The 12,945-nt window shown below is 40.6% G+C and overlaps 1 protein-coding gene across 5 annotated transcripts in view; it reads right to left on the reverse strand.

Moving 5' to 3' along the window:
* The window catches only part of nbeal2 (neurobeachin-like 2), a 130,421-nt gene that overhangs the window by 75,269 nt on the left and 42,207 nt on the right, over positions 1-12,945 (reverse strand). For 4 of the 5 annotated variants that reach the window (XR_011674523.1, XM_071395895.1, XM_071395894.1 and 1 more), the window contains exons 9-11: positions 3,483-3,579; positions 1,149-1,255; positions 255-347 (exon numbers count right to left, since the gene is read on the reverse strand). Coding sequence is in view for 4 of the 5 variants with exons in the window: in XM_071395895.1 (XP_071251996.1) it covers positions 255-347; positions 1,149-1,255; positions 3,483-3,579 (297 nt within the window). In the remaining variant the exon portion in view is untranslated. The remainder of the gene's footprint in view (positions 1-254; positions 348-1,148; positions 1,256-3,482; positions 3,580-12,945) is intronic. The other variant, XM_071395897.1, reaches the window with a different exon arrangement.

Raw genomic sequence — 12,945 nt, forward strand, 5'->3', positions numbered from 1 at the left:
TTACCAGGAAGTCTGGCCAGTCGCCCTCATTTGTAGATTATGCCGGTAGTGCAATTATACTATGTAGCTATAGACTATGAGGTGGGTGGGGGAGGTGAGAAGGGATAGGAGGGAGAGGAGAGAGCATGAGAGAGTGAAAGAGTGTGCGAAAGAGAGGGCAAGACAGAGAGAGATAAAGAGAGGAGGAGAGAGAAGAGGCTGAGTTTTCTGCTGACAGTCAGACCTATTTCAACATGATCATGGAGGGAAAGTACCTGGTCCACTTCCACCTCTGTGTCCGTGAGCAAACGTGTGGTGAGGTCACACACCCCCTCACGCTCCGACCTACACCTCTTACTGTGATAGAGCTACAGGACAGGACACATACGGATACACAAACGGACAGACAAACGGACAGACAGACAGAGAGACAATGTCAACTCAGAGAGGACCATGTTTGGCTCTCCACTGTGGCAGCACCTGCTGCAGGAAGGACACACCTGCTACAGGAAGGACACACCTGCTGCAGGAAGGACACACCTGCTACAGGAAGGACACACCTGCTACAGGAAGGACACACCTGCTGCAGGAAGGACACACCTGCTACAGGAAGGACACACCTGCTGCAGGAAGGACACACCTGCTGCAGGAAGGACACACCTGCTACAGGAAGGACACACCTGCTACAGGAAGGACACACCTGCTACAGGAAGGACACACCTGCTGCAGAAAGGACACACCTGCTGCAGGAAGGACACACCTGCTGCATGGACACACCTTTGTTAACCACTGACATTTGACAGACAGACAGATGGATGGACAGAGACGGACAGACAGACAGATGGACAGGTATAGACAGACAGACAGACAGACAGAGAGAAAGACAGCCAGACAGACAGACAGAGAGAAAGACAGCCAGACAGCCAGGCAGCCAGACAGAGAGAAAGACAGACAGACAGAGAGAAAGACAGACAGCCAGACAGCCAGAGAGAAAGACAGCCAGACAGCCAGACAGACAGACAGACAGCCAGACAGCCAGACAGAGAGAAAGACAGCCAGACAGACAGACAGACAGACAGACAGACAGACAGACAGACAGACAGACAGACAGACAGACAGACAGATGGATAGACAGACAGACGGATGGATAGACAGACAGACAGACAGACCTTGCTGTTCTGGATGAGTCGGAGGATGTGTTCGAAGCAGTTGTTGTTGAGGAAGATGGCCTGCAGCACCGGCCTGTCTGAACACTGCAGGATCTCAGGCACCGAAGCTGTTGAGGACAATACGACTCATCATCAACAACACCATAAAAACTTGTCACATTTACAACAATAATAAGTACCTGGCCTTCAGAGATAAACCTTCATATAGAAGAGAGATGTCTCATGTTTTGACTGAGGGCCAGTCTGGGGGCCAGTCTGGGGGCCAGTCTGGGGGCCAGTCTGAGGGCCAGTCTGAGGGCCAGTCTGTGGGACAGTCTGTGGGACAGTCTGTGGGACAGTCTGTTGGTGCTATCATGTCAACTCCCTGTCACTCATTATCATGCCATGTTTGGCTTGAGAAGGACAGCAATGAAGTTGGCCCCATATGGAACAGATATAGAAGACAAGATTCCTGTATGTTCTACCTGGAAGTAATACATATTGCAGCAAACACACATCCAAGATTCATAGAAGATTCTTGTAATATCTCAATCATTCAGATGTATTTATAAAGCCCTTTTACATCAGCAGACGTCACTTCAGCTGATATGGCTGGTTAACATTCAGACACAACATATTTGCTGCATGTATGATATTTAAAACGTAAGGCGGACGTGTCAGCTAAGCCTTCGGAGGTCTCACATACACATTTCAAAGACCTTGCATACCACTGCCTGACGTCACGCAACGTCACACTTACTGAAGAAAGAAGAAAAGTCCGCCGCGAGGAGGAGAGGAGGAAGAGAGGAGGAAGAGGAAAGGAGGAGAGGAGGAGAGGGGTAGAGGAGGAGAGGAAGAGGAGGATGAGGAAGATGAGGAGGATGAGGAAGATGAAGAGGAGGGGAGGAGGAGGGGAGGAAAGGAGGAGGGGGAGAAAGAGGGAAAGAATAAGGAGAGGAGGAGGATAGGAAGAGGAGGATGAGGAAGAAGAGGAGGGGAGAGGGGAGGAAAGGAGGAGGGGGAGAAAGAGGGAAATAATAAGGAGAGGAGGAGGAGGATGAGGAAGAGGAGTAGAAATGACTTCAATAACAGCAGTGAATCTATTTTGAAATTAAGTGGCGATCCGTCAACAATCATTCTCATGATAGCACATTGGTAGTAGTCAGTGACAAATATCAAAGCTGGGCTTGGTTAAAACCCTGGATGAGAGACCAAAGGCATAGGTGTAGGTAGATCAACTGTCCAGTAGGAGGTGCTGCCTTAAACATGAAAACCCATACGTGAAAATGCATATACAAATGGTATTTTTCTTATAGTCACTTTCATGGTTTTTTATACGCATGTTGACTTATAAAAATCTACCTATAAGGAAAGCATTTCTTTTGAAGAGGTTACGTTGTCAGAACATACACTTGTCTTTTAATATTCATAGATCACTCTTATAATTCCAATCTACGTAGGAAATTTACCACAATCATGTAATGAATTGCTTATGTCAAATAAGGCATATACCCTATATATACACAAAAGTATGTGGACACCCTTTCAAATTAATGGATTTGGCTACTTCAGCCACACCCGTTGCTGACATGTGAATAACATCGAGCACACAGCCATGCAACCTCCATAGACAAACTTTCCAGTAGAATGGCCTTACTGAAGAGCACAGTGACTTTTAACGTGGCACCGTCATAGGATACCACCTTTCCAACAAGTCAGTTCGTCAAATTTCTGCCCTGCTAGAGCTGCCCCGGTCAAATGTAAGTGCTGTTATTGTGAAGTGCCAACATTTGGGAGCAACAATGGCTCAGCCACGAAATGGTAGGACACATAAGCTCACAGAACGGGACCACCAAGTGCTGAAGCGCATAGCGCGTAAAAATCGTCTGTCCTCGGTTGCAACACTCACTACAGAGTTCCAAACTGCCTCTGGAAGCAACGTCAGCACAAGAACTGTTCATCGGGAGCTTCATGAAATGGTTTTCCATGGCTGAGCAGCCGCAAACAAGCCTAAGATCACCATGCATACATTGACATTCTAGATGTTTGTCTATGGAGATTGCATGGCTGTGTGCTCGATTTTATACACCTGTCAGCGAATCTGTGTTTGTGGCTAAAATAGTTTAATCCACTAATTTGAAGGGGTGTCCACATACTGTCCATATAGTGTATAAGGCAAAACATAGTAAATCTTAACAGTTACTTATTAGATTTCTGTACTAATAATCTTCTTCTGCCATACAAGATTGTTATTTGTTTTTCATGGTTGTTTTCCATATGGGGCATGATGGCACAAACATTTGTGGGACCAGACTAATATTTGGGGAGTGTATTTTGGATGATGAGGCCTCTTACTCAGCATGTGACTCTGGAGAGTGATGAGGTGTTCCTCCCAGCTCTGCCCGTCCTCCTGCTCGTTCCCTAACCCTGGAGGCCGGTTCCAGTTCAGGACCTGGAAGTATCAGAAACAGTTGCATACCTCCATTAACACAAACACCAATGCCGTGCTAACCACACTCCTACCCTCCACCAAACCAAGCTTCAATTGATAGAAAAGAGCAGACGCTTACAGCTGTCCCAACAAGATCAAGCTACTACAGCCACTGCTGCTGCTACTACAGCTGCTGCTACTACTGCTACTACTACTACAGCTGCTGCTACTACTACAGCTACTACTACTACTGCTACTACTGCTGCTACTACTGCTACTACTGCTGCTACTAATACAGCTGCTGCTACTTCTACTACTGTTACTTCTCATACTACTACTACTTCTCCTACTACTACTACTGTTACTTCTCATACTACTACTACTTCTCCTACTACTACTACTGTTACTTCTCATACTACTACTACTTCTCCTACTACTACTACTGTTACTTCTCCTACTACTACTACTTCTCCTACTACTACTACTGTTACTTCTCATACTACTACTACTTCTCCTACTTCTACTACTGTTACTTCTCCTACTACTACTACTTCTCCTACTACTACTACTGTTACTTCTCCTACTACTACTACTTCTCCTACTACTACTACTGTTACTTCTCCTACTACTACTACTGTTACTTCTCCTACTACTACTACTTCTCCTACTACTACTACTGTTACTTCTCATACTACTACTACTTCTCCTACTACTACTACTGTTACTTCTCCTACTACTACTACTTCTCCTACTACTACTACTGTTACTTCTCCTACTACTACTACTTCTCCTACTACTACTACTGTTACTTCTCATACTACTACTACTTCTCCTACTACTACTACTGTTACTTCTCCTACTACTACTACTTCTCCTACTACTACTACTGTTACTTCTCCTACTACTACTACTGTTACTTCTCCTACTACTACTACTTCTCCTACTACTACTACTTCTCCTACTACTACTGTTACTTCTCCTACTACTACTACTTCTCCTACTACTACTACTGTTACTTCTCCTACTACTACTACTGTTACTTCTCCTACTACTACTACTTCTCCTACTACTACTACTTCTCCTACTACTACTACTTCTCATACTACTACTACTTCTCCTACTACTACTACTGTTACTTCTCCTACTACTACTACTTCTCCTACTACTACTACTTCTCCTACTACTACTACTGTTACTTCTCCTACTACTACTACTTCTCCTACTACTACTACTTCTCCTACTACTACTACTGTTACTTCTCATACTACTACTACTTCTCCTACTACTACTACTTCTCCTACTACTACTACTTCTCCTACTACTACTACTTCTCCTACTACTACTACTTCTCCTACTACTACTACTTCTCCTACTACTACTACTGTTACTTCTCATACTACTACTACTTCTCCTACTACTACTACTGTTACTTCTCCTACTACTACTACTTCTCCTACTACTACTACTTCTCCTACTACTACTACTGTTACTTCTCCTACTACTACTACTTCTCCTACTACTACTACTTCTCCTACTACTACTACTTCTCCTACTACTACTACTTCTCCTACTACTACTACTGTTACTTCTCATACTACTACTACTTCTCCTACTACTACTACTACTGTTACTTCTCCTACTACTACTACTTCTCCTACTACTACTACTGTTACTTCTCCTACTACTACTACTTCTCCTACTACTATTACTTCTCCTACTACTACTACTTCTCCTACTACTACTACTTCTCCTACTACTACTACTGTTACTTCTCCTACTACTACTACTTCTCCTACTACTACTACTTCTCCTACTACTACTACTTCTCCTACTACTACTACTTCTCCTACTACTACTACTTCTCCTACTACTGTTACTTCTCCTACTACTACTACTTCTCCTACTACTACTACTTCTCCTACTACTACTACTTCTCCTCCTACTACTACTTCTCCTACTACTACTACTTCTCCTACTACTACTACTTCTCCTACTACTACTACTTCTCCTACTACTACTACTTCTCCTACTACTACTACTTCTCCTACTACTACTACTTCTCCTACTACTACTACTTCTCCTACTACTACTACTTCTCCTACTACTACTACTTCTCCTACTACTTCTCCTACTACTTCTCCTACTACTACTACTTCTCCTACTACTACTACTTCTCCTACTACTTCTCCTACTACTACTACTTCTCCTACTACTACTACTTCTCCTACTACTACTACTTCTCCTACTACTACTACTTATCCTACTACTACTACTGTTACTTCTCCTACTACTACTACTACTGTTACTTCTCCTACTACTACTACTACTACTGTTACTTCTCCTACTACTACTACTTCTCCTACTACTACTACTGTTACTTCTCCTACTACTACTACTGTTACTTCTCCTACTACTACTACTGTTACTTCTCCTACTACTACTACTGTTACTTCTCCTACTACTACTACTGTTACTTCTCCTACTACTACTACTGTTACTTCTCCTACTACTACTACTGTTACTTCTCCTACTACTACTACTGTTACTTCTCCTACTACTACTACTGTTACTTCTCCTACTACTACTACTGTTACTTCTCCTACTACTACTACTGTTACTTCTCCTACTACTACTACTGTTACTTCTCCTACTACTACTACTGTTACTTCTCCTACTACTACTACTGTTACTTCTCCTACTACTACTACTGTTACTTCTCCTACTACTACTACTGTTACTTCTCCTACTACTACTACTGTTACTTCTCCTACTACTACTACTGTTACTTCTCCTACTTCTACTACTGTTACTTCTCCTACTACTACTACTTCTCCTACTACTACTACTGTTACTTCTCCTACTACTACTACTGTTACTTCTCCTACTACTACTACTGTTACTTCTCCTACTACTACTACTGTTACTTCTCCTACTTCTACTACTGTTACTTCTCCTACTACTACTACTTCTCCTACTTCTCCTACTACTACTACTGTTACTTCTCCTACTACTACTACTACTACTACTTCTCCTACTACTACTACTGTTACTTCTCCTACTTCTACTACTGTTACTTCTCCTACTACTACTACTTCTCCTACTTCTCCTACTACTACTACTGTTACTTCTCCTACTACTACTACTACTACTACTTCTCCTACTACTACTACTGTTACTTCTCCTACTACTACTACTACTACTGTTACTTCTCCTACTACTGTTACTTCTCCTACTACTACTACTTCTCCTACTTCTCCTACTACTACTACTGTTACTTCTCCTACTACTACTACTACTACTACTTCTCCTACTACTACTACTGTTACTTCTCCTACTACTACTACTGTTACTTCTCCTACTTCTACTACTGTTACTTCTCCTACTACTACTACTTCTCCTACTTCTCCTACTACTACTACTGTTACTTCTCCTACTACTACTACTACTACTACTTCTCCTACTACTACTACTGTTACTTCTCCTACTACTACTACTTCTCCTACTACTACTACTTCTACTACTGTTACTTCTCCTACTTCTACTACTTCTCCTACTTCTCCTACTACTACTACTGTTACTTCTCCTACTTCTACTACTGTTACGTCTCCTACTACTACTACTTCTCCTACTTCTCCTACTACTACTACTGTTACTTCTCCTACTACTACTACTACTACTACTTCTCCTACTACTACTACTGTTACTTCTCCTACTTCTACTACTGTTACTTCTCCTACTACTACTACTTCTCCTACTTCTCCTACTACTACTACTGTTACTTCTCCTACTACTACTACTACTACTACTACTTCTCCTACTACTACTACTGTTACTTCTCCTACTTCTACTACTGTTACTTCTCCTACTACTACTACTTCTCCTACTTCTCCTACTACTACTACTGTTACTTCTCCTACTACTACTACTACTACTACTTCTCCTACTACTACTACTACTACTTCTCCTACTACTACTACTACTAATGTTACTTCTCCTACTACTACTACTTCTCCTACTTCTCCTACTACTACTACTGTTACTTCTCCTACTTCTACTACTGTTACTTCTCCTACTACTACTACTTCTCCTACTTCTCCTACTACTACTACTGTTACTTCTCCTACTACTACTACTACTACTACTTCTCCTACTACTACTACTGTTACTTCTCCTACTACTACTACTACTACTGTTACTTCTCCTACTACTACTACTTCTCCTACTTCTCCTACTACTACTACTTCTCCTACTTCTCCTACTACTACTACTGTTACTTCTCCTACTACTACTACTACTACTACTTCTCCTACTACTACTACTGTTACTTCTCCTACTACTACTACTGTTACTTCTCCTACTTCTACTACTGTTACTTCTCCTACTACTACTACTTCTCCTACTTCTCCTACTACTACTACTACTACTTCTCCTACTACTACTACTGTTACTTCTCCTACTACTACTACTGTTACTTCTCCTACTTCTACTACTGTTACTTCTCCTACTACTACTACTTCTCCTACTTCTCCTACTACTACTACTGTTACTTCTCCTACTACTACTACTACTACTACTACTTCTCCTACTACTACTACTGTTACTTCTCCTACTACTACTACTACTTCTCCTACTTCTCCTACTACTACTACTGTTACTTCTCCTACTTCTACTACTGTTACTTCTCCTACTACTACTACTTCTCCTACTTCTCCTACTACTACTACTGTTACTTCTCCGACTACTACTACTACTACTACTTCTCCTACTACTACTACTGTTACTTCTCCTACTACTACTACTACTACTGTTACTTCTCCTACTACTGTTACTTCTCCTACTACTACTACTTCTCCTACTTCTCCTACTACTACTACTGTTACTTCTCCTACTACTACTACTACTACTACTTCTCCTACTACTACTACTGTTACTTCTCCTACTACTACTACTGTTACTTCTCCTACTTCTACTACTGTTACTTCTCCTACTACTACTACTTCTCCTACTTCTCCTACTACTACTACTGTTACTTCTCCTACTACTACTACTACTACTACTTCTCCTACTACTACTACTGTTACTTCTCCTACTACTACTACTTCTCCTACTACTACTACTTCTACTACTGTTACTTCTCCTACTACTACTACTTCTCCTACTTCTCCTACTACTACTACTGTTACTTCTCCTACTTCTACTACTGTTACGTCTCCTACTACTACTACTTCTCCTACTTCTCCTACTACTACTACTGTTACTTCTCCTACTACTACTACTACTACTACTTCTCCTACTACTACTACTGTTACTTCTCCTACTTCTACTACTGTTACTTCTCCTACTACTACTACTTCTCCTACTTCTCCTACTACTACTACTGTTACTTCTCCTACTACTACTACTACTACTACTTCTCCTACTACTACTACTGTTACTTCTCCTACTTCTACTACTGTTACTTCTCCTACTACTACTACTTCTCCTACTTCTCCTACTACTACTACTGTTACTTCTCCTACTACTACTACTACTACTACTTCTCCTACTACTACTACTACTACTTCTCCTACTACTACTACTACTACTGTTACTTCTCCTACTACTACTACTTCTCCTACTTCTCCTACTACTACTACTGTTACTTCTCCTACTTCTACTACTGTTACTTCTCCTACTACTACTACTTCTCCTACTACTACTACTGTTACTTCTCCTACTACTACTACTACTACTACTTCTCCTACTACTACTACTGTTACTTCTCCTACTACTACTACTACTACTGTTACTTCTCCTACTTCTACTACTGTTACTTCTCCTACTACTACTACTTCTCCTACTTCTCCTACTACTACTACTGTTACTTCTCCTACTACTACTACTACTACTACTTCTCCTACTACTACTACTGTTACTTCTCCTACTACTACTACTGTTACTTCTCCTACTTCTACTACTGTTACTTCTCCTACTACTACTACTTCTCCTACTACTACTACTGTTACTTCTCCTACTACTACTACTACTACTACTACTTCTCCTACTACTACTACTGTTACTTCTCCTACTACTACTACTACTTCTCCTACTACTACTACTTCTACTACTGTTACTTCTCCTACTACTACTACTTCTCCTACTTCTCCTACTACTACTACTGTTACTTCTCCTACTTCTACTACTGTTACTTCTCCTACTACTACTACTTCTCCTACTTCTCCTACTACTACTACTGTTACTTCTCCTACTACTACTACTACTACTACTTCTCCTACTACTACTACTGTTACTTCTCCTACTACTACTACTACTACTGTTACTTCTCCTACTTCTACTACTGTTACTTCTCCTACTACTACCTACTTCTCCTACTACTACTACTGTTACTTCTCCTACTACTACTACTACTACTACTTCTCCTACTACTACTACTGTTACTTCTCCTACTACTACTACTACTACTACTTCTCCTACTACTACTACTGTTACTTCTCCTACTTCTACTACTGTTACTTCTCCTACTACTACTACTTCTCCTACTTCTCCTACTACTACTACTGTTACTTCTCCTACTACTACTACTACTACTACTACTTCTCCTACTACTACTACTGTTACTTCTCCTACTTCTACTACTGTTACTTCTCCTACTACTACTACTTCTCCTACTTCTCCTACTACTACTACTGTTACTTCTCCTACTACTACTACTACTACTACTTCTCCTACTACTACTACTACTACTTCTCCTACTACTACTACTACTACTGTTACTTCTCCTACTACTACTACTTCTCCTACTTCTCCTACTACTACTACTGTTACTTCTCCTACTTCTACTACTGTTACTTCTCCTACTACTACTACTTCTCCTACTTCTCCTACTACTACTACTGTTACTTCTCCGACTACTACTACTACTACTACTTCTCCTACTACTACTACTGTTACTTCTCCTACTACTACTACTACTACTGTTACTTCTCCTACTACTGTTACTTCTCCTACTACTACTACTTCTCCTACTTCTCCTACTACTACTACTGTTACTTCTCCTACTACTACTACTACTACTACTTCTCCTACTACTACTACTGTTACTTCTCCTACTACTACTACTGTTACTTCTCCTACTTCTACTACTGTTACTTCTCCTACTACTACTACTTCTCCTACTTCTCCTACTACTACTACTGTTACTTCTCCTACTACTACTACTACTACTACTTCTCCTACTACTACTACTGTTACTTCTCCTACTACTACTACTTCTCCTACTACTACTACTTCTACTACTGTTACTTCTCCTACTACTACTACTTCTCCTACTTCTCCTACTACTACTACTGTTACTTCTCCTACTTCTACTACTGTTACGTCTCCTACTACTACTACTTCTCCTACTTCTCCTACTACTACTACTGTTACTTCTCCTACTACTACTACTACTACTACTTCTCCTACTACTACTACTGTTACTTCTCCTACTTCTACTACTGTTACTTCTCCTACTACTACTACTTCTCCTACTTCTCCTACTACTACTACTACTGTTACTTCTCCTACTACTACTACTACTACTACTTCTCCTACTACTACTACTGTTACTTCTCCTACTTCTACTACTGTTACTTCTCCTACTACTACTACTTCTCCTACTTCTCCTACTACTACTACTGTTACTTCTCCTACTACTACTACTACTACTACTTCTCCTACTACTACTACTACTACTTCTCCTACTACTACTACTACTACTGTTACTTCTCCTACTACTACTACTTCTCCTACTTCTCCTACTACTACTACTGTTACTTCTCCTACTTCTACTACTGTTACTTCTCCTACTACTACTACTTCTCCTACTACTACTACTGTTACTTCTCCTACTACTACTACTACTACTACTTCTCCTACTACTACTACTGTTACTTCTCCTACTACTACTACTACTACTGTTACTTCTCCTACTTCTACTACTGTTACTTCTCCTACTACTACTACTTCTCCTACTTCTCCTACTACTACTACTGTTACTTCTCCTACTACTACTACTACTACTACTTCTCCTACTACTACTACTGTTACTTCTCCTACTACTACTACTGTTACTTCTCCTACTTCTACTACTGTTACTTCTCCTACTACTACTACTTCTCCTACTTCTCCTACTACTACTACTGTTACTTCTCCTACTACTACTACTACTACTACTACTTCTCCTACTACTACTACTGTTACTTCTCCTACTACTACTACTACTTCTCCTACTACTACTACTTCTACTACTGTTACTTCTCCTACTACTACTACTTCTCCTACTTCTCCTACTACTACTACTGTTACTTCTCCTACTTCTACTACTGTTACTTCTCCTACTACTACTACTTCTCCTACTTCTCCTACTACTACTACTGTTACTTCTCCTACTACTACTACTACTACTACTTCTCCTACTACTACTACTGTTACTTCTCCTACTACTACTACTACTACTGTTACTTCTCCTACTTCTACTACTGTTACTTCTCCTACTACTACTACTTCTCCTACTTCTCCTACTACTACTACTGTTACTTCTCCTACTACTACTACTACTACTACTTCTCCTACTACTACTACTGTTACTTCTCCTACTACTACTACTGTTACTTCTCCTACTTCTACTACTGTTACTTCTCCTACTACTACTACTTCTCCTACTTCTCCTACTACTACTACTGTTACTTCTCCTACTACTACTACTACTACTACTTCTCCTACTACTACTACTGTTACTTCTCCTACTACTACTACTGTTACTTCTCCTACTTCTACTACTGTTACTTCTCCTACTACTACTACTACTACTACTTCTCCTACTACTACTACTGTTACTTCTCCTACTTCTACTACTGTTACTTCTCCTACTACTACTACTACTACTACTTCTCCTACTACTACTACTACTACTTCTCCTACTACTACTACTACTACTACTTCTCCTACTACTACTACTACTACTACTTCTCCTACTACTACTACTACTACTGTTACTTCTCCTACTTCTACTACTGTTACTTCTCCTACTACTACTACTACTACTACTTCTCCTACTACTACTACTGTTACTTCTCCTACTTCTACTACTGTTACTTCTCCTACTACTACTACTACTACTACTTCTCCTACTTCTACTACTGTTACTTCTCCTACTACTTCTCCTACTACTGTTACTTTTTAAAAGATATATTTATTTATTTATTTCACCTTTATTTAACCAGGTAGGCCAGTTGAGAACAAGTTCTCATTTACAACTGCGACCTGGCCAAGATAAAGCAAAGCAGTGCGACACAAACAACACAGAGTTACACATGGGATAAACAAACGTACAGTCAATAACACAAT

This window comes from Salvelinus alpinus, chromosome 4 (assembly GCF_045679555.1).
Source record: "Salvelinus alpinus chromosome 4, SLU_Salpinus.1, whole genome shotgun sequence".
In the NCBI taxonomy this organism is placed as follows: Eukaryota; Metazoa; Chordata; class Actinopteri; order Salmoniformes; family Salmonidae; genus Salvelinus; species Salvelinus alpinus.